Source organism: Dipodomys ordii, unplaced genomic scaffold (genome assembly GCF_000151885.1).
Source record: "Dipodomys ordii isolate 6190 unplaced genomic scaffold, Dord_2.0 Scaffold27, whole genome shotgun sequence".
Lineage (NCBI taxonomy): Eukaryota > Metazoa > Chordata > Mammalia > Rodentia > Heteromyidae > Dipodomys > Dipodomys ordii.
In genome coordinates this window covers 10,980,615-11,003,531 of record NW_012267243.1, presented here as the reverse complement: position 1 = coordinate 11,003,531, position 22,917 = coordinate 10,980,615, and the positions used below count along the sequence as shown (strand labels likewise).

At 41.3% G+C, this 22,917-nt stretch overlaps 1 protein-coding gene across 1 annotated transcript in view; it reads left to right on the top strand.

The window, feature by feature from the left end:
- The window catches only part of LOC105985125, a 148,934-nt gene that overhangs the window by 86,874 nt on the left and 39,143 nt on the right, over nucleotides 1-22,917 (top strand). The window contains exon 5 of the mRNA XM_013015531.1: nucleotides 189-321. Coding sequence (XP_012870985.1) covers nucleotides 189-321 — 133 coding nt within the window. The remainder of the gene's footprint in view (nucleotides 1-188; nucleotides 322-22,917) is intronic.

Sequence of the window (22,917 nt, the reverse complement as noted above, 5' to 3'; positions counted from 1 at the left end):
ATGCACATGCACTCTGAGTCCCAGACCTCAAACCGCACTCAGTCTAGATAAAGGGAGCTTTTGATCAAAGAGGGGCTTCGCAGGCAATGTTTGTCCAGACATCATTAATTCTCCTGATTCCTATTCCTTTGATGTTTCGGTCTCTAGTGACGAAAGTTCTTCTTGTTCTCCTTATTGTTATTTTGAAGAAACTAAAGCACAGGAAGAAAGTGGAAAAGCTACAAACTGATTTGGCCACAGCTAAGCAAGAGGCTGCCTTCACTGTCCTGGAACTCAAAGAGAAGATAAAGAGGCTCTGTGAGGGAAAGCCAGCCCCTAGAGGTCAGTATTATCACGTGATGGGTGCACATGGGGGCCCCTGGTCCCTGGTGATGCACACAGCTCAGCTCACTTCAGTGGCAACAATACAAAAAGCCAGGCCTGTGCACAGGGACACACATCATGACCCGCAGCATCTGGCCTGACCTCAGCACATGAATGCCAACTCCAGGCTGGAGTCTCTTGCCCTTTTAGAGGGAGAGAATGCATAGTTCTTCATCAGAGGGAAGTCGATGAAGAGGGGAAGAACACAAATGGAGTGGATCTGAGCCTTCACTGCACAAGCTTAGTGGCAGAGAAGGAGAAGCAAAGCGGAAGGAGTACCTGATGCCCTGAGCCATGGCCCCTGGTCGTGGGGGTGGGGGCGGGGGTAGGACAGGGGCTCATTGGAAAGTACAGGCTGGTAGACAGAGACTCAACAAGGAAGAAGATGCTTCCTACCCCTAGCTGAATGGAGAGAAGGATAGTTAGGGGTAAAGTCTACGTAGCTGCAGAAAAATTTTAATAGGTACATTGATTTTGATGAAAACACAAAGACTTGTGCTGAAAAGGGATAGACACACAGGAGGGGAAAAAAGCCCCACTCAATAGGAGTTCGCCTTCAACACTTGGTGCCAGGCATTTTGCTAAGTTTCCCGTGGTATGTGCACTTACAGATTACACAAGACTGAAACAGAGGTGTAGAGGTATGCATTGATTTTTCCCAGGTTAGACATGGGTGGGCACTTTGGGGGTCACCAACAGCCACAACAGCAAAATACACTAACTGGGAGATATTTCTGAGCCTGGCTAGAGCGAGGACGTTTCCCCATGCTGTGTCACAGCAGTCGCCACCGTCAGTTCTGCCTGTTGATCTCTCCCGCTAAGTGGCGGCCCCTGGGATGAGCGTCTCCTCTGATACACGCCACTCCTGCAAAGCCCGGAACACACCATTGTTCTTACGCCGCCTTCCTCTATTACTCATAAGCAGAGCTGGAAAACGAGGAGCAACTTGGAAACACATGGTGGGTGGGAAGAAGTGGGTGATGTGGTAGCTTCAGGAAGGGGACACTCCCAGCATCTTGACCCCATAGCAAACCTTGGAAAATGAATTTGGTTTTTCTTTTGGACTTGAAATAAGACTTTCCCAGGGTTTAAATGGCATGAAACATATACTGAAGGTCAAGACAAAATAAGATAAAAACCATTCATAAATTTGCCTTTATCAGTAAAAATCCTCCACTAATTAGAGAGTTTGGGATTTACCTCTTTGGTAGAGAACTTGCCTAGAATATCTAAGGCCCTGGATTCAGTCCCTAGTATCACACACACACACACACACACACACACACACACACACACACACACACAGATCAATTAGCCAGAAGTGTAGCTATATGGCTCCAGAGCTATAGCACCAGCCTTGACAGAGAAACTAAGAGATAGTACCCAGACCCTGGAACCAGTATACACACACACACACACACACACACACACACACACCTTCATTCTTAGCTATCGAGGCCATATTTTCAATTGGTTACAAATGTAGAACACTGAAAATGATTGTAAAACATTCTAGAGAAAATTTTCCTATTCAGGAACTCTCAACTTCTCACTCACATGTTAAATATTGTAAAAAATAGTATTACAAGGTACCTCACTCGATTTCATTTTTTTTTTACAAAAATAGTACCATTTATTTACTTATTATTTTTTTTTGTCAGTCATGGGGCTTGAACTCTGGGCCTGGGCGCTGTCCCTCAGCTCTTCAGCTCAAGGCTAGTGTTCTACTACTTGAGCCACAGCACCACTTCCATTTTTTTTTTCTGCTTATGTGGTACTGAGGAATCGAACCCAGGGCTTCATGCATGCAAGGCAAGCGCTCTACCACTGAGCCACTTTCCCAGCCTCAGTACCATTTATTTTTGAATGACAATTTGATCTACTGGATCGTAATTTAAACAATGCAGAGCACTAATTATTTCAGGGACTGGAGAAAATATAAACTATCTTTCTTTCATTGGTCATGTTCCTCTTTCTGTTAATAAACAAAATTTGTTGTACTTATGAAATAAATTTTAAACACTTCCAGGGACCAATTATAGATCTAAACAGTGCCTCCCCTTCTAGAATGTTCTACGTCTCTTATTTGATGGACAGATTGACTTATTGGACCAACATATAGTACTAACATCTCAAATATCTGTACCTTCTCACTCTTTTTCTAATGCCTCAACCTAAATTCAGTAGTCCAAGAGCTTGTCAGGCCATTGCGATCTTAGCGTAATAGTACTTTGCTTTTTCAGAGACATGGTCACCTTGCTCCACCTCTCAATTCACTTGAAAATAGTTCAAAAATATATTTAGGAACTATGGAACACAATGACCTTTATTTTACCACAGACCAAATAAGACCAACCTCCCCTTCCCACCCCCCCCACTGCTAGCTCTAAAACACTACCTTCCCCATTTTCCCTGTAATCCTTTTTTAAGACGTGTTTGGACTTCTCTAACCTCTGTTTACAAATGACAGATGCTCCAGCCGTACTAGTTTAAGAAAAAGGAGGATTTATGCACATGTAAATTTACCAAGAAAGGGCATGTCTTTAGCCTTCTGGTGCAATGGATTCGGGGTCTCCAATACCATTAGGACATTCTGACACTCAGTTCTGCTTCTCTCTGCCTTGACTCCTCATTCTCTTCTTAGGCTACATAGCAGGACGCTAGAAGCATAGATTTAAGCATCTGTGGCCTGAGCTTCCTATCACTTTGTCTCCACAGAAGAAACAAAGTCTTTTTATACCAACTCTAGTTGGGAAAGTCCAAGGAAGAACTCTGGCTTGAGCTGGACATGCGCCCCTGGCCATGAGCCAGTCCCTATGGCTATAGACGGGGAGCTGTGGCTCAACAAGTTCTGGTCATGCATCTAGCACTGTGGGGCTGTGGGAAATAAGATTGGGAAAGAGAATGTTCTGCCTAATACCTCCCACCAGAAGCAGAGATCTGGGCTGGGAGAAAAAAAAATCTCTTCTTTAAAGGAAAAGAAGAAAGACAAAAGCAACATCTACAATGTATTCTCAGCAAGTGATTTCGTTCAAATATAATGTAATATAATGTCACCCATCCCATAGGAGATGTTTATGACAGACTTCCCAATGAATAAAATCCTTTTAAGGAGTCAAGAAGTAAATGCCTAGTGGTAAAAGTTCAGCCAATTTTCCTACAAGTTTGGGGAATGGCTGGCAGAAGGGTCATAAAAAGGCCTGCGAAATCATTTAGTGCGTATTGAGACATTCATTCTTGTAAGCTTTGTTTTCGCTAGCCACACCAGTTTGTCCCTACTGATCATTTTGTATGGCCCCTAGCAGGAAAAAAAGGTTTCCTCACCTCTGCAGAGATAATCAGTCGCCTTCTTCATTTTCTAAATAATCTTTAGGTTTTAAGTCTTCTGATTCAAAAGTGTGTAGAATAGTAAGACTATCTATGAGTATTCATATTCAAATTGATGAAAGAGTGATAAACCAGATATTTCTTCTTATGTGAACACAGTACCCTATTGGCTATGTTCTTAAATTACTTCTAAGGAAATAACTTATTGAAATCCATGGAACGTTCAGCTGAATAGAATAATGTCTTTATTATAAAACTGGCCCAGCAGGAAACTTACATCCTAAGTGCTGTTTGTTTATCCTACTTTGCACAAATAATCACAACCCGAGGCAGATTCCTCTGTCATCTCCACAGCCTGAATCTCAAGTGCTTATAGACTTAATTACCAGCCGAATCCAGTAAAATGCCTATTGTGCTCTTTCCAAAGTCTGAGTCTACCTCTTTGTAAATCTCAGCATGCAGAAATGTAAGGTTGACTTTGAGAACAAGTTTTGCTGCTTGCTTTGGTTTAGAGTACACAATTAATATTCGTTTTTTTCTTAACCTCTGTTACCAAAACTCCTGACAGAACAACTCACAAGTTTTGAAGTTTTTTAACCCATAGTCTTTGCTTTATTGATTCTGGGCCTGTGAAGATATAGAACAGGCTTGGTGGAGAGTGTGTAGCAGAAGTTGGTCACCTCATGGTGGACAGGAAGCAGAGAGAAATGGGGAAAGGGCAAAGGGTCAAAGCTTCTGTTACAAGGAGATGTTAAGGGTGTAGGGATTAGGGAGTGAGGCAAAGGTCATGGAACTGGATTATGGCAATTGTTGCACCATATTGTTAATTTAGTAAAACCACTTCTAAACGATAAACATGTTGAATTCTGTTGCATGAATTTCATCTTAGTACTAACAGTGATTGAAACAAATTCTCACTAGCTTGTAATAACTAACCATTCTAGCAAGAGCAAGTGTATTTTAAAGTATCTTGGATCTAAATAAAATCTTTACTTGGTAAAATTCCAAGAATTTAGAAAGAGGTCCTTCTCATATTTATCTGAGTGAACAGATTTTTCAGTCTTGAATAGTTGTCCATTTGAGGGTGTATGTTCTTCCTTCCTCCTTTTTTTCTTCCTTTTTCCCTCCCTTCCTTCCTTCCTCCTTCCCTCCCTTCCTTCTTTCCTTCCTTTTCGTTTGGTGGTACTGGGATTGAACCCAGGGCCTCATACTTAGCAAAGCAGTCATACTACCACATGAGCCACACCCCTACCTCTTATGCAGGTGTTCTAGAAAATACCACCCTCTCTTTCTCTCAGCAGAGTCCTTCTGAAGGCTGTTATTCCCCAGACTAATGAACAATTAAGCTATAGTTAAACTGTTAAACTAAGACACAAATTAAACTACACGTGAATAATTCCAGACATAGCCCTTGTTCTCCTCCAAACACAGTTATTTACACTTTCAGTATACCTAGGGTTTCCTAAGAAAACGACAAGGGCAGCCCTACAATCTCACTGCTTCAACCGCTGTTTCTTAAAAGCGATCAAACAGGCATAATAACTTTAGGGTGAACTTTGTAATATAAATTTCTGAGGAGTTCCATATTGGCCTCAAGGAAATAGCTTGTATCTACTGGACTATATGTTATTTATTGCATTTACTGTGTTTTATTTATTTTTTTAATCTTTAGCTCTCATTCAGAGATTGCCCATCAGGTTGTCTCTGCCTTTGGCCACTGAAACAAAGCTGCTGCATTTCCAATCAAAGCCTTCTCACTGGTGAGGCATCTGACCCAAAAGTTCCTGTAAAGCTTAATTTATTGAACAAGACCCCCCCCACCCAATTGCCACATCTAGCTGAGGGGTTATGAGCTAATTCCTTATGCATACATTTAAGGTGGTTGTACAATGCTTCAGAGACCTGGAAGCCTATAAATCACTGATGTAACAAGTAGGCATTCATTGGGACTTTGGGGTTCTAAGTAGCAGAAATGGAAAGGAAACTACTGTAAGCAGGAAGCTGTGGGGGCTGGAAAGGAGGCTCACTAGAATGCGGGCCTGGCTGCTCCTCCTCTCTTGGCTCCATCTGCGCTGCTGCAGGCGCAGCGTAGGAAAGGTCCCCGTTTCCCTGGCTCATGCTCTACACCGACCACCTGTTGTTTCACCTACACAGAACTACTTCCTCCTCTGGCAGCAGAAGCACGATTTTCCTTTCAAGAAGGATCTTTCTCCCCTTCTCTGCAGCCATATGACGTGGTCAAGCAGGTGTCCTGTCCCCATTAGCTTGAGGGAAGGCTTATAACTTATAGGGTCCTGGATTCAAGCCAAGAGCTGAAGCTTGAGTTGAGCTGAGCTGAGCTGAATGAAAGAGGGCAGAAAAAAAACCCTAGGGCTGATTCATCCTGGGCCTGTGTCTGGTCTGAAGGAAATGTCTATTAGTTCTTAGTACCAGTATTTCCAAGTCTGCCTTTATGAGGTTTTCTTTTAATTAAAGCTTTCCTTTACTACTGAGAGCCCTCTCATATTCTTTCCATACATCGCATCGTTAAAACAGTCAGCCAGCATTGTCTTATAGTACTTCTAAACAAGAAGATTTGTACCTAACCCAAGGGAGCCCTACTTACCTCGCCCCCCCCAAATCTACAGGTATCTCAGAGAAGGAATTTGACTAATCCTAAATATTACATATTGCATTTTTACTCCTTGGATCAGTTGCTTTGGCCATCTTAGGAGGCGGAGCTATCATAGATTACACCTGGGCCATGTGCCCAGGCTGGAGAATGTTATCAGATAAGAAAAGATGAGAAAGTTTTAAAGACAGAAGATAAAATATGTCTGTCACTGTGCCCTGTCATGTGCTTTAAAGGTAAACCTCATAAAAGTGAAGGAGAGAGCCATTCGCTACTTTATCTTATCAGGAAAATACAAACGATCTCTTCCCTCTAGTCCCTATCATTTTCACTGCTGTTTATTTAGGCCCTTGCTTTACGAGTGATCTGCAAATCCACTTATCCTCTCTCATTAACAAAAGGTAAGAAGATACCATTCTGATACTTTTGGTTGGGGGGGGGGTTCCAGTACTACACCAGCTGTGGGAATTCAGTGATGTCAAGATCCCATCCCTCCTTCATTTGTAAGACTAATTTTGGAATTATATCATGATCAGGAAATGGTGTTCCCTTCCTTCTGGCCATCCCTTAGGGACTCTTCTTTTTTTTTTTTTTTAAAGTCAGTTGGCTTCTATATCCAGAGAGGTTGGATGAAAGGGCAAGCACAAGCTAAATGTCAGACAAGGCACGTGGGAATTAGAGCTTGATCAGTTTCAAAGGTTTGCTACTTAACCCTGGAGACTGCCATGATCACCAGAAGAGGGTGTGCTGTTGTTAACAAAGGAGCGCCGAGGAGGAAGATACTTCCAGGAAATGTGCAGAGCATTCTTGGGCCCTCCTTTGTTAAACATCAGCAGATGAACATTTGTCAACCGGAGCTGAACTGGGGACGTGGGCTGTCAACAGTGACCAGCCGGCTGCCAATACCGGCACAGCTGGCCCTGGTCTGAACCTCTTGTTAACAAAGTAGAAAGGTGATTGGTGTTTCCCCCTGTAGATACCCAGGAAACTCTCTCTCTCTCTCTATTTTTATTTTTCCTGGTAGGAGTTTGAGGTGAGAAATGTCACATTGGCCAAATGGATAAATTTGGGAAAAGAAAGTATAAGGTCATCAAGTCAAGATTAGAAAGGATACACAGAACCCAGTTCTTCTGGACAAGTAGAAGTCCTTTGTTTGACACACTGGAATTATTTTTGGCCAGTGGGATAGAGTTAGATGTGTACAGTTATTGATTTTGAGATGCACACCCCTGTGTGCATTGCAGTAGTACAGAAGAGTTTTGTTTTCAGACATGCACTCCTGTGGACCAGATTATCCTATGAGAGTTTCAATTTCCTCAAACAAATGTGACTTTATAGTCACATTTGGTATTTACCAAAGAGTACATAAGTCAGAAATCCAGAAGATATATAAAGCTGGGATGTAGCTCAGTGGTAGCATGTTTTCTTGGTATGGGTGAGACCCTGTTGGAGCATCAACACTTCAAGAAGGAGGAGGAGGGAGAGGAGAAGGAGAAATACCAGGCTTTAGAGTTGCTTAGCATGAAATTAGAAACAACAACAAAAAAGTATGCCAACTCATGCTAACAGGACAAATAGAGCCTGTGACCCTAAAAGGTTCCACCTTTGTGCGAATGCTTTCCTTGATCCCACAATCAGTGGCCAAGGTGTTCCCCTGATTCTCCAGCACGACCCGGAAGTGTGGCCACACCAAGTTATCTTCTCCAGCTGGGCACGCCATTGGAGCATCTGCTGCCTGAGAGTGGTCGGGAAAGCTTCCGGCAGCCACCAGTTCTGTGGCTATTCTTCTGGGAGAAGGAAGGAGCCTTGTTCATAGTCTGGAGAATTTCCAACAGAACCTGGCAAACAAGAGGGAGGGGTCCACACACGGAACATGTATTATTATAAATATTGGCCAATTGTCCCTCCAAATGGTAAAATCCTGAGGCCAAGGAAAGGAGGCAAAAGCTGGCAGGCAGATGCACAGAAACTTCAACAATGAAAGAAAGCCAGAGTTCTTGAGTCCTCAAAGGCAAATGCATCCTGAAACACATCAATAGGATAAAGCCTACTGAATTTGTTCTATAGAATCTTTATATTACCCTAACTCTTGAAATAGGTCTAATCGTTTGAGGGAATACAATGGAGACATTCTTATCATACTGAGTATTCTGGGTTCAAGTAAAAGTCGCATGCCTGGTGTGGATGACCAGCTGACCAGTGAAGCGATCTCACCTGCCACGGTTCTGAAGGGAGAGTAGCTCTAGCTATTCTGGATGAAGACAAAAACCTCTTGTCTTAGCGGGGCACCGGTGGCTCAGGCCTGTAATCCTAGCTACTCAGGAGGCTGAGATCTGAGGTTCGCAGTTCAAAGCCAGCCCAGGCAGGAAACCCTGTGAGACTCTTATCTCCAATAAACCACTAGAAAACCGGAAGTGGCGCTGTGGCTCAAATGGTAGAGTGCTTGGCTTGAGCTGAAGAGCTGAGGGACAGCACCCAGGCCCAGAGTTCAAGCCCCACGACCGACAAGACAAAACAAAACAAAACAAAAAAAAACCCGTCTTGTCTTATCCCAGGTTGCTAAGTAAGTTTCTATTGAAAAAGTTCGTTTTCAACATGCTTTAAAATATTATTTATTTAAGAGAAGGCATAAGCAGCCACTATTCATTTTCACTTTGAGTGATGTATTATGTGCCAACAGCTTTTAGCTACTAATCTGGAAAAGGAATTTTTTGGACTTTTCAGACAGGCTTCGAACTACAATCCTTTTGCTTTCAGATTACCAAGGAGCTAAGATTATAGGCATGAGCTCCTCATACCAGGCTTCCCAAATGTGTGTGTGTGTGTGTGTGTGTGTGTGTGTGCGCGCGCACACATGTGCCAGCCCTAAGACTTGAACTTAGGGCCTGAGCACTGTCCCTCAGTTTTTGTGCTCAAGGCTAGTGCTCTACCACATAAGCTACTACCTCCTTCTGGTTTTTTGAGTGTTTAATTGGAGATAAGAGTCTCATGGACTTTCCTGCCTGGGCTGGCTTTGAACCACAATCCTCAGATCTCAGCCTCCTGAGTAGCTAGGATGACAGACTTAGCCACTGGTGTTCACCTTCCCTATTACTATTTTTTCTGTTTTTAAAAGATGAAAATTATTCTAAAGTTTATAATACAAGAAAACTTGCCCAGGTTCAGTGAGTATCATGTCCTGTAACTCCAGTTACTCAGGAGACTGATATAGGAGGTCACCTGAGTTCGTGAGTTTAGGTGAGACTAGGAAAACTAATGAGACTCTGACCAAAAAAAGACATGAAATTAAAAGTTTTAAATGTAATTTTTGTTTTGTTAAAATATCATAGTGATCATACTAGTAAAACTAAGGATATAACATGACATAAATTCTGACATACAAATTTTCATTCACACTCAAAAATATTTTAAATGAGGACCATGTTTCCAGTTATCTATACATATTGTGTGTATGTGTGCATATATTCTTACACAAGTACTCACATAGGTCTGTATATGTTGAATATCTATATATCATATATACCTATGTACATATATTCTAAATATTAATATTCTGCTTATCTGTATATTATATATTGATAATATATTTAATATATTATTAACATATAACATATCTAATATATTATCTATATATTATATATTGATAATATATTTAGAATATATATACACATGTATATAAGATAGATAAGACATACATGTGTATATATATTCTAAATATATTATCAATGTACTTATAGCTAAAATATGATTGGCCCTGAGGCTGGAAATGCTACATTTTTTTAAACTGATCTTATATTAGCCACTAAATGTCTTGGGTGTTAGAAGCAAAGGTTAGTAGAATGTAGTTAACTCCCAGAAATCCAAGAGAATGTCAAAGGCATTGAGAAGATAAGGATCTGACTGCTTATCTTTTATTACTATTATCTTTTATTTGAATCAAAAGACAAAAACTATTAGAGGCAGTCTTGTATAGTCCCTCTGTCTTGAGGCTATGAACACAGTTTTCAGATACAAGTTGATAATATTTTTCTTTCTCATAGGCATAACATTTCCATGGAAATCCCCAGAGTCACTAATTGAATGTGAGAAAAGATGTCCTTTTGAGGATGCTTTTGATCTAAAGCCAAAGGAAGTAATTTATTTAGCAAAAGCTGTGGGATCCAAGTAAAGATATAGCTGTGGAAATATCGACAAGCCAAACTAAGTGCCTTAATTTATTTGTCAATACAGTAGTATTAGCATGCTAAGAATTCACTTTGGGAGAAATTCTCAAGGTGATGGAAATGGGTTTCTTTCTTTCTGTTTTAGCACAGGCCAATGAACACTCATTTATATTATATCAATTGGTTATGGTCTTTTGGAAACATTCCTGAAGAGAGTTGGTAGGTCTAGCAGACTTTTATTACTTCAATACCTTCAACTCTAAGATGTTAAATAAACACTCTTGGCCCATTTATTTATTTATACTTATATTTTTTGTCAGTCATGGAACTTGAACTCAAGGCCTGGAGCATTCTCCCTCAGCTGTTTTGCTCAAGGCTAGTAGTGCTCTACCACTTTGAGCCACAGCTCCACTTCCAGTTTTCTGGTGGGTAATTGGAGATAAGACTTTCCTACCCAGGCTGGCTTTGAACCATAATCCTCAGATCCCAGGCTCCTGAGTAGCTAGGATTTCAGGCATGAGCCACCAATGGCCCAGCCCTCTTGCCCCTTTTAATGACAGATTTTACATGTCTATTTCTGTCATGGTGCAATTTTATTAGTATTATTTTTGAATTTAATGTTTATTCATTGTATAAGTACTGATTAGTGCTCATGAAACTTAAAAAAATCTTATTTGAACTTCAAATCAAGGGAAGGAGTAAAACATACTAAATAAAGATCATATTAGAAAACCAAAAGCACACGAAATGAACACAATCCAAGCTTGATTGAAATGTGGTAATACCAGCTCCAGCCATACACAACCATTAGAAATTCCCTTCAGCACGCCCTTCTGCTCGCTGCCCCTCTGTATTGCAGCTTCATCCAGCTCTTGTTCTGGGGCTGTCCTCTAGCCCTAGCTCTGCCCCTTCCTTCCTTCCTTCCTTCCTTCCTTCCTTCCTTCCTTCCTTCCTTCCTTCCTTCTTTCCTTCCTTCCTTCTTTCCTTCCTTCCTTCTTTCCTTCCTTCCTTCCTTCCTTCCTTCCTTCCTTCTTTTCCTTCCTTTCTTTCTTTTTTCCTTCCTTTTTTTCTTTTCTGTTGGTCAAGGGGCTTGAACTCTGGGCCTGGGCACTGTCCCTAAGCTCTTTTGCTCAAGACTAGCCCTCTACCACTTGAGCCACAGTACCACTTCTGGTTTTCTGGTGGTTAATTGGGGATAAGAGTTTCATGGACTTTCCTGCCCAGGGCTGGCTTTGAGCCCCTATCCTCAGATCTCAGAGGATTACAGGTGTGAGTCACAAGTGCCTGGCTGGTCTTTAGAATGTTCTTCTGGGAAATGTCACTTCATCCTCTTTCTGCCATCCTACCCTTTTCTGGGACTTCCCACAGGTCACGAGTTCATAAACTTGTGAACACCACAGTCAGAACATGTATTATGAGCGTATCTTTCCTTATTTGTTTTTTCCAGTACACTATGATTTTCTTGAAAAGAAATAGAGCATCAGATGTCTTGTCTTTGGTGGTGTCCTAGCTCAATGTCGAGTGCTCTGAGGTCATGAAACATCTGGATAGAAACATGTAGAGGGACACTTTTTTGGTGCATTATTTGTTACAATGTTTATTCATTGTGTGGCGATGGAGAGAATTTTCATATGTCCCTGAGCTTTGTTGCTCAAGGCCAGCACTCTACCACGTGAGCCACGGCACCACTTCCACCAGGGCTCTCAGCGGCCCTCCTCCCACCCCAGGTCTTCTTCCAGGTTCCAGGCCTGCATTCTCCCCTCCCCAGGTATGTGAGTTATTTGCCCTTTCTCCAGCTTTGACCACACACTCCTCTTCTCCAGTTCATGCCTGTTTATTTAGGAGCACGCCTGTGTCTCCCATCTCTGCAAACATTTCCTTGACGCCTCCTCACTAGGTCCTTTGTTCGGTTGTTACCTTAGAGTAAGGTCAACTATTTGAAAAGGTTATCTCCACATGCTGCTTCGCTTCCTCCTCTCCTTCCCCTCACTGATGAATCACCTGAGACTGTGTTGCTCACCTTATTGAGATGAAAGTAGACAATTGAAAGTGCTCTACCTAAATGTGCTAACCACACCACTGGTCTATCCTAAAGTAAACTCTTCTGTATTCGTCTTACTTGAACCCATAAAGTTACATACTCCACATGGCTCTCCTGTCTCCCTACCCTGAAACAATGAGGTTTGACCCCAGTACCTTTTTCTCCAACCCTGAAACCACTCCTCCAGTCTGGATTTTTGTTGGTTGTTTTGGAGCTGGAGTTTAGTGAGGTTTTCTGGCTAGGTTAGCTTCAAACTACCATCTTCTGGAGTATAGCCTCCTAAGTAGCCAGGATTACAGGCATGAACCACAGGTAACCAATCAGGTAACCCTTGCATTCTTGACAAAACTGTAGTCTTTGACTAAGTCAAACCATACAGTCCTGGGATTTTTTCTTCCTTAATGGTTACTTCTTCTCTGTAACTTGTTGAAGCTTGTTCTATAAAACCTCATAAAATATTTAAGTCCTAGTCCAGGGTTATTCTGTACCTTCAGTTGCTCCATGACTCATTCTAATATACTTAAACATCACCATTCATCTAATAATTCTTAAGTTTGTATCTCCAGGGGATGTATTCCCTCCTGAGCTCTTGATTTTATATTTGTACATAAACTTTGGGGTTGGGAAGGTGGCTCAGTGGTAGAGCGCTTGCCTTGCATGCATGAGGCCCTTGGTTCGATTCCTCAGCACCAAATAAGCAGAAAAAGCTAGAAGTCGGGCTGAGGCTCAAGTGATAGAGCACTAGTCTAAAGTTGAAGAGCGGAGGGACAGCGCCCAGACACAGAGTTCAGGCCCCACAACCCACAATAAATAAATAAACTTTGTATATTACCTTTCACTCAAAGCTCACTTGAAAAAATAATCTTCCTTACCTTGTCTCTTTGCAGTCCACAGAAGGATCATTCCCCGTGACTCGAGCTAAATAAATCAGTAAAAAAAAAAAAAAAAAGAAAAATTGAAATTGAGATAAGTGCAGCAGAGAAAGGAAACAGAGTTCTGTAAGGTAAAATAATTTAGAACAGAGGAAGAGAAAACATGGTAGGCCACTAGACCTCTCTGAGGAGATGACAATATAAGGGGTCACCAAATAGGCAAAGGCAGAACATCCTGAAGCAAACAGCAAGTATAGAACACTTTCCGTTCATGCATTTCAACAAGACGCCTCAGTCTAATTTCTAAAGCAAAACAAATAAGGGGGAAATTATCAGAGGGTGGGGGATAGAGGTAAAAAGAGGCTAGAGCTGATATGGGGCTTCATTATTTCAGGAGCCAAAGAGTAGTGACTCAGACTGGAAAGGCAGAGTGAAAATAATGGATTTACTCTTTAAAAAGTCACATCTTTTTAATAAGTAAAATATGTATACATAAAATGATTTATTCTAATCATGTGTAAGTATACAATTTTGTGGCATTAACTACATTGACAATGTCATGTAACCATTATGACTGTAGGCATAATGTACATCATCTTCAACAAAAGCACTGAACCTGGCAACCTCCATTTTACCTTTTCCATATGAATTTGTCTGTTGCCTGTGCTTCCTAGAAGCGAAATTATATACAATGTTTGTCTTCCTGACTATGGCTTATTTTAATAAGTCTCATGTTGCAGGGTGTGGTAAAATCTCATTCCTTTTTTATAGCTGAGCAATATTCCACTCTAAAACTACACTGTGTTTATCTGAAATGGGTTTCATCTTTATTTTAAAAGAGTTAGCAGTAGATTGGATGTGGAGATTAGGGAGATAAGGGTAAACAGAATGTTTCTTGGACGTGTAGCTTATGATAATATGCAGCAGATGAAAAATTGGGTGAAATACAGGAATCTAGAGAAGAATAGCCCTTAATCCCAGAGTAGATTAGATCTTGTTAATACTGGCTACAGAAGGATTCTTAAAGAATGTGACTACTAAACAGCTCTTGAAGTGTAACTATGATTTAACCATATTCAGAAGTGTGTACTGTATAGAAAAGTGCCACATATATGTGTGTGTATATATATATATGCATATATATATATATATGCATATATATATATATATATGGAGTGCTTACAAGTACACGTGTGGAGTTCAGGAGATATGGAGAGAGTTAAGTTAATAGTTCACTTGACACTTGGTAGAGAAGTTCTCTGCCATCATCTCATATTTTACAGTTGTATAAGGATGTGACATTGTTTTGCATGATATTCTAAAAAGAACCTGAATAATCGGCAATTTGAAGGAAGTTCTCAGAAATCTATGTTATAGTTGGTCAAATGGGCAGAAAATGCTTTTGTGTGTGTGTGTGTGTGTGTGTGTGTTTAAGAAAGGCAAGTGTTAACTATAAATCCTTAGCTCAGGATAAGGAAAATAAGTAGAACAGTGTCGTTTTCTGTGAAAATAAATGAACAAAGAAAATAAGGCTGTCCATTGTTTCAAATGACAAAGAATTGGTAGCAATCCAAATACCACAGGAGACAAGATTAATGTTAAGAATATCTGTCAACATCCTGTTTGAAAATCTCAGTCAGGATCAAAGATATCTGAAAATATTGACTGAGGGTTTCACCCAGGAATGAGCCACATGTGCTGTAGCAGAAACCTGTAAATTGCTCGTATAGAATATTAGGGGTCAAACAGACCTTGGCCATCACCTTTTCCAACTCCCATGTTTTACAGTGAGAAGACAGGGGCCTGGAAAACCTATTCTCTCTGCGGAGCTGGAAAGCAGCAGGAAGTAGCAGGGATTGTGGATTGTACAGTATTAGGTTCCATCCCAGCTCAGTCAGCTGTTCTCTGAGCCTCAGTTTACTCAGCCGAGAAGTAAGGATCAAAACAGTTAGTTTGTAAGGTGCTTGGGAGATTAGGAGCAATGTACATAAAACATCTGGCACACAGAAAAGCACCAAATGCCAGATCTGGTTGCCTGAAGTCCTGGGATTAGTGACAGAACAAGGACACCACTTCCCACCACTGGTACTGTTAAGTTACCTTTAAACCTTCCAGCAATGGCTCTCTTCCAACAGGAGGCAAGGGGAGGCATTATGATGCGACTCTATAAATACTTCGGCTTCTAATAACCTGTAAATATCAAATGAGTCAGGATTGTATAAAATGCCAAATGGAACTTAGTAATCTTTCCAGAACACCAACACAGCAAAAGAGAGTTCAACACATGGGGCAGCATGTTAAAATTTGGCTGAAGAAAATTTTTTCTGAACTGAAAATTTTATACTTAAATATATTAGATTTCATAAATTATACAGTGATTATTTTCTAACTTAGCAAAATTGCAGTAGCGCATGTAATACTAAGAATAGGAAAAAATGTAAACCGACTAATAATAGTTGAATTATAGCAGAGAAGTAAAGAGAAATCGCTTAACTGTTTGTAGTTTGTAAAAGGTGATTGAAGATAACATTGTCATCATAATTAGTCATCTTCATTGTGTGTGCTTGGCATTAAAATAGGAGAAACACTGGCAACTCAATGGCAAAATGCTTGACCAGCATCTGCAAAAGCCCAGCACGGAAACCAAAAAATTCACCTTAAAAAGTCAGCCAATCTGATTACTCAAATCTTTTAGATTTCTCTAATGCTAACTCACTTGCATAAACATGGTCATTGGCCATGATACATTCAACAGAGTTGGACAGACAACTGAAGCTTCTACCACCACGCTTCTGCTCTACTCAAGACCTTCTTGGCATGGTCCCTTTGAAAAGGAATATGAATCTAAGTCTATCAAGAGATACCCTTACGTCTCGCATCTCCCGTTACTATTTGTGTAAGCAGAGTTGCCAGAGTGGTCCGGAAGGTCTGGATGGCTGAGATGAATAAGAGGTACACCGTGAACAGAGCATACTTTATTTGCAGATTCATTGCATGTAGTTTTGACCAAACGCAGCCCCAAACTAACAAAATCTTAAAATCTTCAAAGTAAAAAAAAATTAATTTGCCGGCATACCACACAGCTCAGTTGATTCAGAGAAACCATCAGTCAGTTTGACATGATATGCAGTTGTGTTCAAATCCGTGTGTGATCAGCTGAGTAGTTCCCTTAATTTTGACCTTAATTTTGAGACACTGTACCTCCCCAAAAGGATACCCAAGCAGCAATTAATTAATTCCATGGTCATGGGAACGTTTTAGATGTGTTAAAGGGCAGCAGGGTGGCATTTATTTAAGCAGATGTAGGAAAAATAACTCTAGCACTCAATGTACATCCCTGGACTTCCTGAGCACTGCTAATTTTCTCCCCACAGCTGTCTCCTTGGAACTCAGTACCTGCAGATGCCAAGGATCTACTGTATAAGATTTTAAAATGAGGAAGACCTTCACAAAGCCAAAATTAGTCCATGGGTTAAATTCTGTCAGTCTACCAAGTGTTTTAAATACTCCTTATAGTCCTGGCCTGCGCTATAAGCCAAATATTTTTGACAATTTTTTAACCACTGAACAGTGAAGAGATTTCCCATTGCAGGCAGGAGATGTAGCTTCTTTCACAAGGCCGGATAATCTGGCAGCCCGGGATTGGATTCTTGACCTGGCCTCCTTTGGTTACACCTGAACAGTTGCTGCCACCTGTATAGCAATTTTAATTGTCTCCATCTTCCATCATTCCCAGTGGAGTTATCAGCCTTACAACCCAGTTAAAGAAGTCTGAATCAGTATGTCTGTGCTGTAATTCAAGAATTTACTTTTGTTCGGTTTTGGTATTTTTTGTGTTTTTTTTTAAGTTTCCTTCTTTTTCTTTTTCTGAGACAAAGTTTCCTGAGACAGGCTGGATTTGAACTCACTATTCTCTGGCCTCAGCCTCCTTACTGCTGAGATTACGTATGCAATCACACCTGGCTTAGAATGAGCATCATAATAAGAGCATCCGTTACACAAGAGAAAAGACCGCTTTCACTCCCTGGGATCTTAATCCCATGATTCCCCTTCATCTAGAGAATGGAACTGTCCTGCTTACGATCTAAGATTCTCCCCCGCAAAGAAAACCTGATGAGATGGCCTTCAGGTGCTTTTCATCTTACCTGGCGCAAGAGAACATTATGTACATATGGAACAATATAGTTTTAGAAAAAGATTATGTATAGTAATTTTTCAGTTTCCGTTTCCCCCTTAGAAATGAGCACTTACAGTTTTCATGTTTCTTTTTCATATCAGAATAGACATGCTATTTTATACATCTCTCTCCAAGAATAAGCATTTCAGAATATGAAAAAGTTTAAGAACGTCTCGGTTTCTAATGTATTTTACTGGTTCTTAAATATAAGTCAATATGCTACAGAAACAATTATTGGACAATTATTTTATCCATAAGACCCTTTTCATTAGATAATGAGAAGCACAACATATTGGGTCGTATAAAAATAATAGCTTGAAAGAGTTAAATTCAGCTTTATGATCAACGTAGAACACAAGATCTGAATAGCTCTAAGTCTGCTAGTGTACACTGCAATTATCTGAGAGACACTATGGGTCCAAACATGAGTGAATGAAGGAGAAAAGCTGGTTGATTCATAGTTTCTATATAATAGGCACTCTTTTTCATAGGTACAGTAATTTCAAACGTTAGTTTGGGACAGGAAGTAGGCCTTTATTGAACCTAGAACTCTGTCCTGTTTTGCAGGTAGGAGGGGAGGGGAGCTAGAAAGAGAGGAGCTGGGAAGAACTGGAGCCAGCAAGTAGCTCTACCCTGTGAGAGGCCAGGCTATGGAAGCAGAAACTCTAGCCTTGGTTGTCCAAGAGTGGCTGGGGAAGGGAGGGCAGACAGCAAGACAGAGGTCATTCAGGACAAAATGGCTGCAGAGGAATTTTGCAGCGCCTCTGGACAGACTTGTGCTTCCCTCTGTGATACCTGCAGCTCTGAGCCACCCAGGCCACGTCTAGACCAAGTCCTGTGAGCCCGAGACCCTGGCCTCAGTTCTGCATCCTCTGTGGAGCTTGCTCTGGATCCCAAGGCAAGGGACACAGCTTGACTTGGGTTTGTTCGATTCAACTAGCTGTTCCAGGGCGCCTAAAAGGTTTATGCATGAGGATGAGTCACAGACAAGTGTTGAAGTTCGTTTCAAATGTTATCGAATGCTCTGAACTTTAAAAGCCAGGGTAAACGTTAGTAATGATGATTTTTTTTTTAAATTCTGTTTTGTTCCTTGTTTTTCCAGAGATGGGGGAAGTGGGATGGGAAGATAATTATTTTCAATTAAAGCAAAAGAAATGATTTAACCCAGAAGTGACAAAGAGGACCCTCCAAAGCCACCATGCTGGATGAACATTTGTCTCAGGAAAGGAAGATGTGCAAGAAAAGCTGGGGAAAACCAGGGCATGTTCCAAAGGGACTTGCAGTCTGCTCCACGGCTGTGGGCCGGGCAGCCGAGAGTCCTGCAGAGCACAGACAATAGTACAGGAGACAGTATCCTGGATGTGTGTACAGGAGAGAGAGAGAGAGACGGAGGAGACAGGAGAGACAGAGAAATTCTGGGTGGAGGGGACCAGCTTAATCATAAAGCTACAATGTCAGTATACCAGCGGGTCTGCTCTTAATCTAAAAGAATGTAAATACTGTCTTTCAATGGTCAGCCATAAATGTAAAAAACGTATCACAGTCATCACAAAAGAATGAGTCTCCATGGCTAAAAGAGCTGCCCATCCAAACCCAAACATCAAGCTGAGAATCACTGATTCAAGGATCAACTTGGGGAGGGAGGGAGGCAGGGAGGGAGGGAAGGGTGGTTCAGAAGCTCAGTCTAAAGACCCAGGCCTCATCTCGATCTCGTAGGACCAGAATTAAATTTGGAGTATTTTCAAAATTGTGGCTAATTCTCAAAACAACCTACTCATTTATCTTCAAACAGTTCCCCAAACACTCTGGATGTATTGGAGTCCCATTCTAGGTGGGATCTTACACTCTCCATGCTGCCTCACGAGTTTATCATCCCACTGACACTTAAGCCATAGCTTTAGAACCCCAGAGAAAATTGTCCAAGCAGTTCAAAGAATTATCTGAGATATTTTATTTCATTTATTGGCCAGTCCTGGGGCTTGAACTCTGGGCCTGGGCACTGTCCCCGAGCTTCTTTTTGCTCCCGGTTAGCACTCTACCGCAGGAGCCACAGCACCACTTATAGTTTTTTTCTAATTGTAGATAATTGTAGATAAGAGTCTCAAGGCCTTTCCTGCCCGGGCTGGCTTTTGAACAGTGATCCTCAGATCCCAGCCTCCTGAATTGCCAAGATGACAGGCATGAGCCACAAGTCCATGGCTTATCTGCAATCATTTGAGAGTTCAGCATCACAGATAGAATTAGCCAGCATTTATCAGAGGTAATTTGACATTTTTAACTGTTGAATATGTAGTCCTCAAAAGAAAAGAGTGTAGAAGGAAAGAACCGGAAAACCAGCTCTATTGATCCTAATATTGGGGTTGTGGCTCAGTTCCTTGCTGCTCTAAAGCTGGAACCGCATTTCCGATTTCATTGGGTGGGGGAGGGGCTGATAACTAGCACTACAAGTGTTCCTCCCCTTTCTCCAGCTTTCCTCTTAGTGATGCGTCTATAAAACAGGATTGGAATTTCAACCCATCCTAAACACATAAACGAAATGAAACCGTGCTTATTCTATTAGTTACAAGAGTGTCATTAAAACCATTGCAGAGAGGAAGGGAGACGGCTAGAGTCTGCCTCTCAATGGGGCGTGGCAAGTTCACTTCAGATCAAGTGGGATGGGACTTTGTGCTGAGGCCATCTTTGGAAAATACCACTTGCCACATATGGTTTGCTGCTTAACCCAATTTTGAAGGTCAAAAGCTGAGTATAGCTTGTTTGTTGGTGTTTCCTTTGTAATGAATCCCGTTTGCTCTTGGGAAGACAGATGCTAAGAGTGGATTAGTTCAAAAGACTTTGTACTCACAGAGTCAAACTAGGAAAGAACAGCAACTACTGTCGAACGCCATCACAAATGCATCTATGATGAAGAGAAATAGTCAGTTGTAGCCATGTTTCTATTATTTGGCTTCCTATGGGTTTAGCAAACAAGCAAGGTAGCGCTCACAGACTCCATAAAATTCTTAAATCTTCATTATATTTAAGATGTTGTTAAGGAAGCATCATATGAATTCATGTCCCACTAAAGCGTTCCTTTTCTGAAGAAGATCTGATAAGAGAGAAATAAGCATTTTCCTCTAACATCACATCATTTAGCCAAAAAATGTCTAAAGTGAATGTAAGCTAAATTTTTTTTCATTTTTTCTTTTCAGTGCTATTCCGGGGGCTTGAATTCAGGACCCAGGCACTGTTCCTGAGGTGTTTTGTTGTTGTTGTTGTTGTTTTTTACTTAAAGCTAGCACTCTACCACTTTAGCTACCACTCCACTTACAGCTTTTTTGGTAATTAATTGGAGATAGGAGTTCCATAAACTTTCTTGCCCCCAGACTGGCATCAATCCACAAGGCTTGGATATCAGCTTCCTGAGTAACTGGGATTACAGGTGTCAGCCACAGCCACCCAGCTAGTTACATTTTAAACAGAATTATGAATTACTTCAAACAGAGGGACATGAATTAAATTAGAATGAACTGTATTCTACATAATAAAATTCAGTATCTATAGTAGCAAAAAAATTGATTTTCTTGTTTTCATAACATTCATGTGAAAGTCATTCCATGGGTTTTTTTTTTTTTTTTTTTTGCTCTTTGCTTGTTTGTATAAGTCCTGAGGCTTGAAATCTGAACTTGGTTACTATCCTTGAGCTTTAATACTCAAGGTTAGCACTCTACCACCTGAGCCACAGTTTCACTTCTGGCTCTTTTCTGGTTAATAGGAGATAAGAATCTCAGAGTTTCCTTTCCAGGCTGGCTTCAAACCACAACCCTCAGATCTCAGCCTCCTGAGTAGCTAAGATTACAGGTGTGAGCCACCAGTGTCTGACTCCATGTGTGGGGGGGGCGGGAGGGAGGGGGGAGGGGGAGGGAGGGGGGGAGCGGGGAGGATTGGGGGGGGCAGGGGGAGGATGGGAAGGGGTGAGAAGGGGAAACAAAGAAGGAGGCTACAATGCTTGATAAGAAGTGTACTCATTATCTTGCCCATGTAATTGTAACCCCTCTGTACAGTATTTTCACAATTAAAAAAAAAGAAAGAAAAGGAATTTTATTGATGAAAATATGTGAGGTAATAGGCAACTGGTAAACCTGTGTTCAAGTCCCCACTTAATGTGATTTAGAAAAGTAAGCCAGGTACTGTCGGCTCTTGTCTATAATCCCAGCTACTCAGGAAGCTGAGATCCAGGAAGATCATGGTTTGAATCCAACCCAGGTAGAGATGTCTGAAAGACTTCATCTCCAATTATTCTGCAAAAATGGCAGACTGGAGGCATGGTTCAAGCGGTAGAACCCTATAAGCAAGGAAGCCAAGCGAGAGGACACTGAGTTCAAGCTCCAGCATGAAAGAAAGGGAAAAGAGATGGAAGGAAGGAAGGAAGGAAGGAAGGAAGGAAGGAAGGAAGGAAGGGAAGGAAGGAAGGAAGGAAGGAGAGAGAAAGAGAAAAAGAAAGAGAGGAGAGGGAAGGAGGCAGGGAGGGAGGGAAGGAGAGTAAGCAAAAAAGGGGTCTGAAAGCAAATAGCACGCATTAAAATCATGAGTTTAAATATTAAAAGCAAACACCAAGTCAAGAATACTTAGATAATTCCTAAAGATTGGTGAAAGAACACATTGTTTTCCAGCGCATCAGAGAAGGCCTTGGGGCAGAATATGGGATCCATGGTCCACCAGCCCATTCTTCTTCACAGTCATCTGTTCCCATTCCACACATTTTTGATGGTTCATCTCAAACCTCAGCACCCTGAAGCTGTTGCAAACATTCCAGTCCTCTCTGACTTCATTCCTTCTGACCAGCCATAGCCCAGATAATCTGAGCTTTCTGCCCAGGTCCTTAATTCTGGTCTATCTTGAATTATTTTCTAATTGTCACATTTGACTTATGGTTGTTATTTTGCTGTTTGGTTATTCATTTTTATGGTGCTAGGGATTGAACCCAAGGCCACTGTCAAACCAACTACCAAGTTCTCCAAGTAACGAATCAGTGAACCTTCTGGACCAATGGGTCATACCAGAGAAGATAAATCAATGATGTTATTTTGTGAAGTGGAAAGGTTAAGTGTGATGAAGCCAAACTGGAGTATGAGTGGCCAGAACGGAATCTACTGTTACAAGGGTCGCTTTCTTGAAGGTCCTTGGAGCATATCCTTGGACCAAGGCCACGGACTTAAGTAACCAATAGTAACCAGGCACTGTTCATAGACGGTGTTTCTTGATCTCACCATCCACATACACCTTTCACGGAGAAAGCTTAAAGTCAGGTACTGGAGCCCTGACAATGCCTTGAATAGCATATGCAAATTTCCCAGATCAATACAGAATATCTTCATGTCACC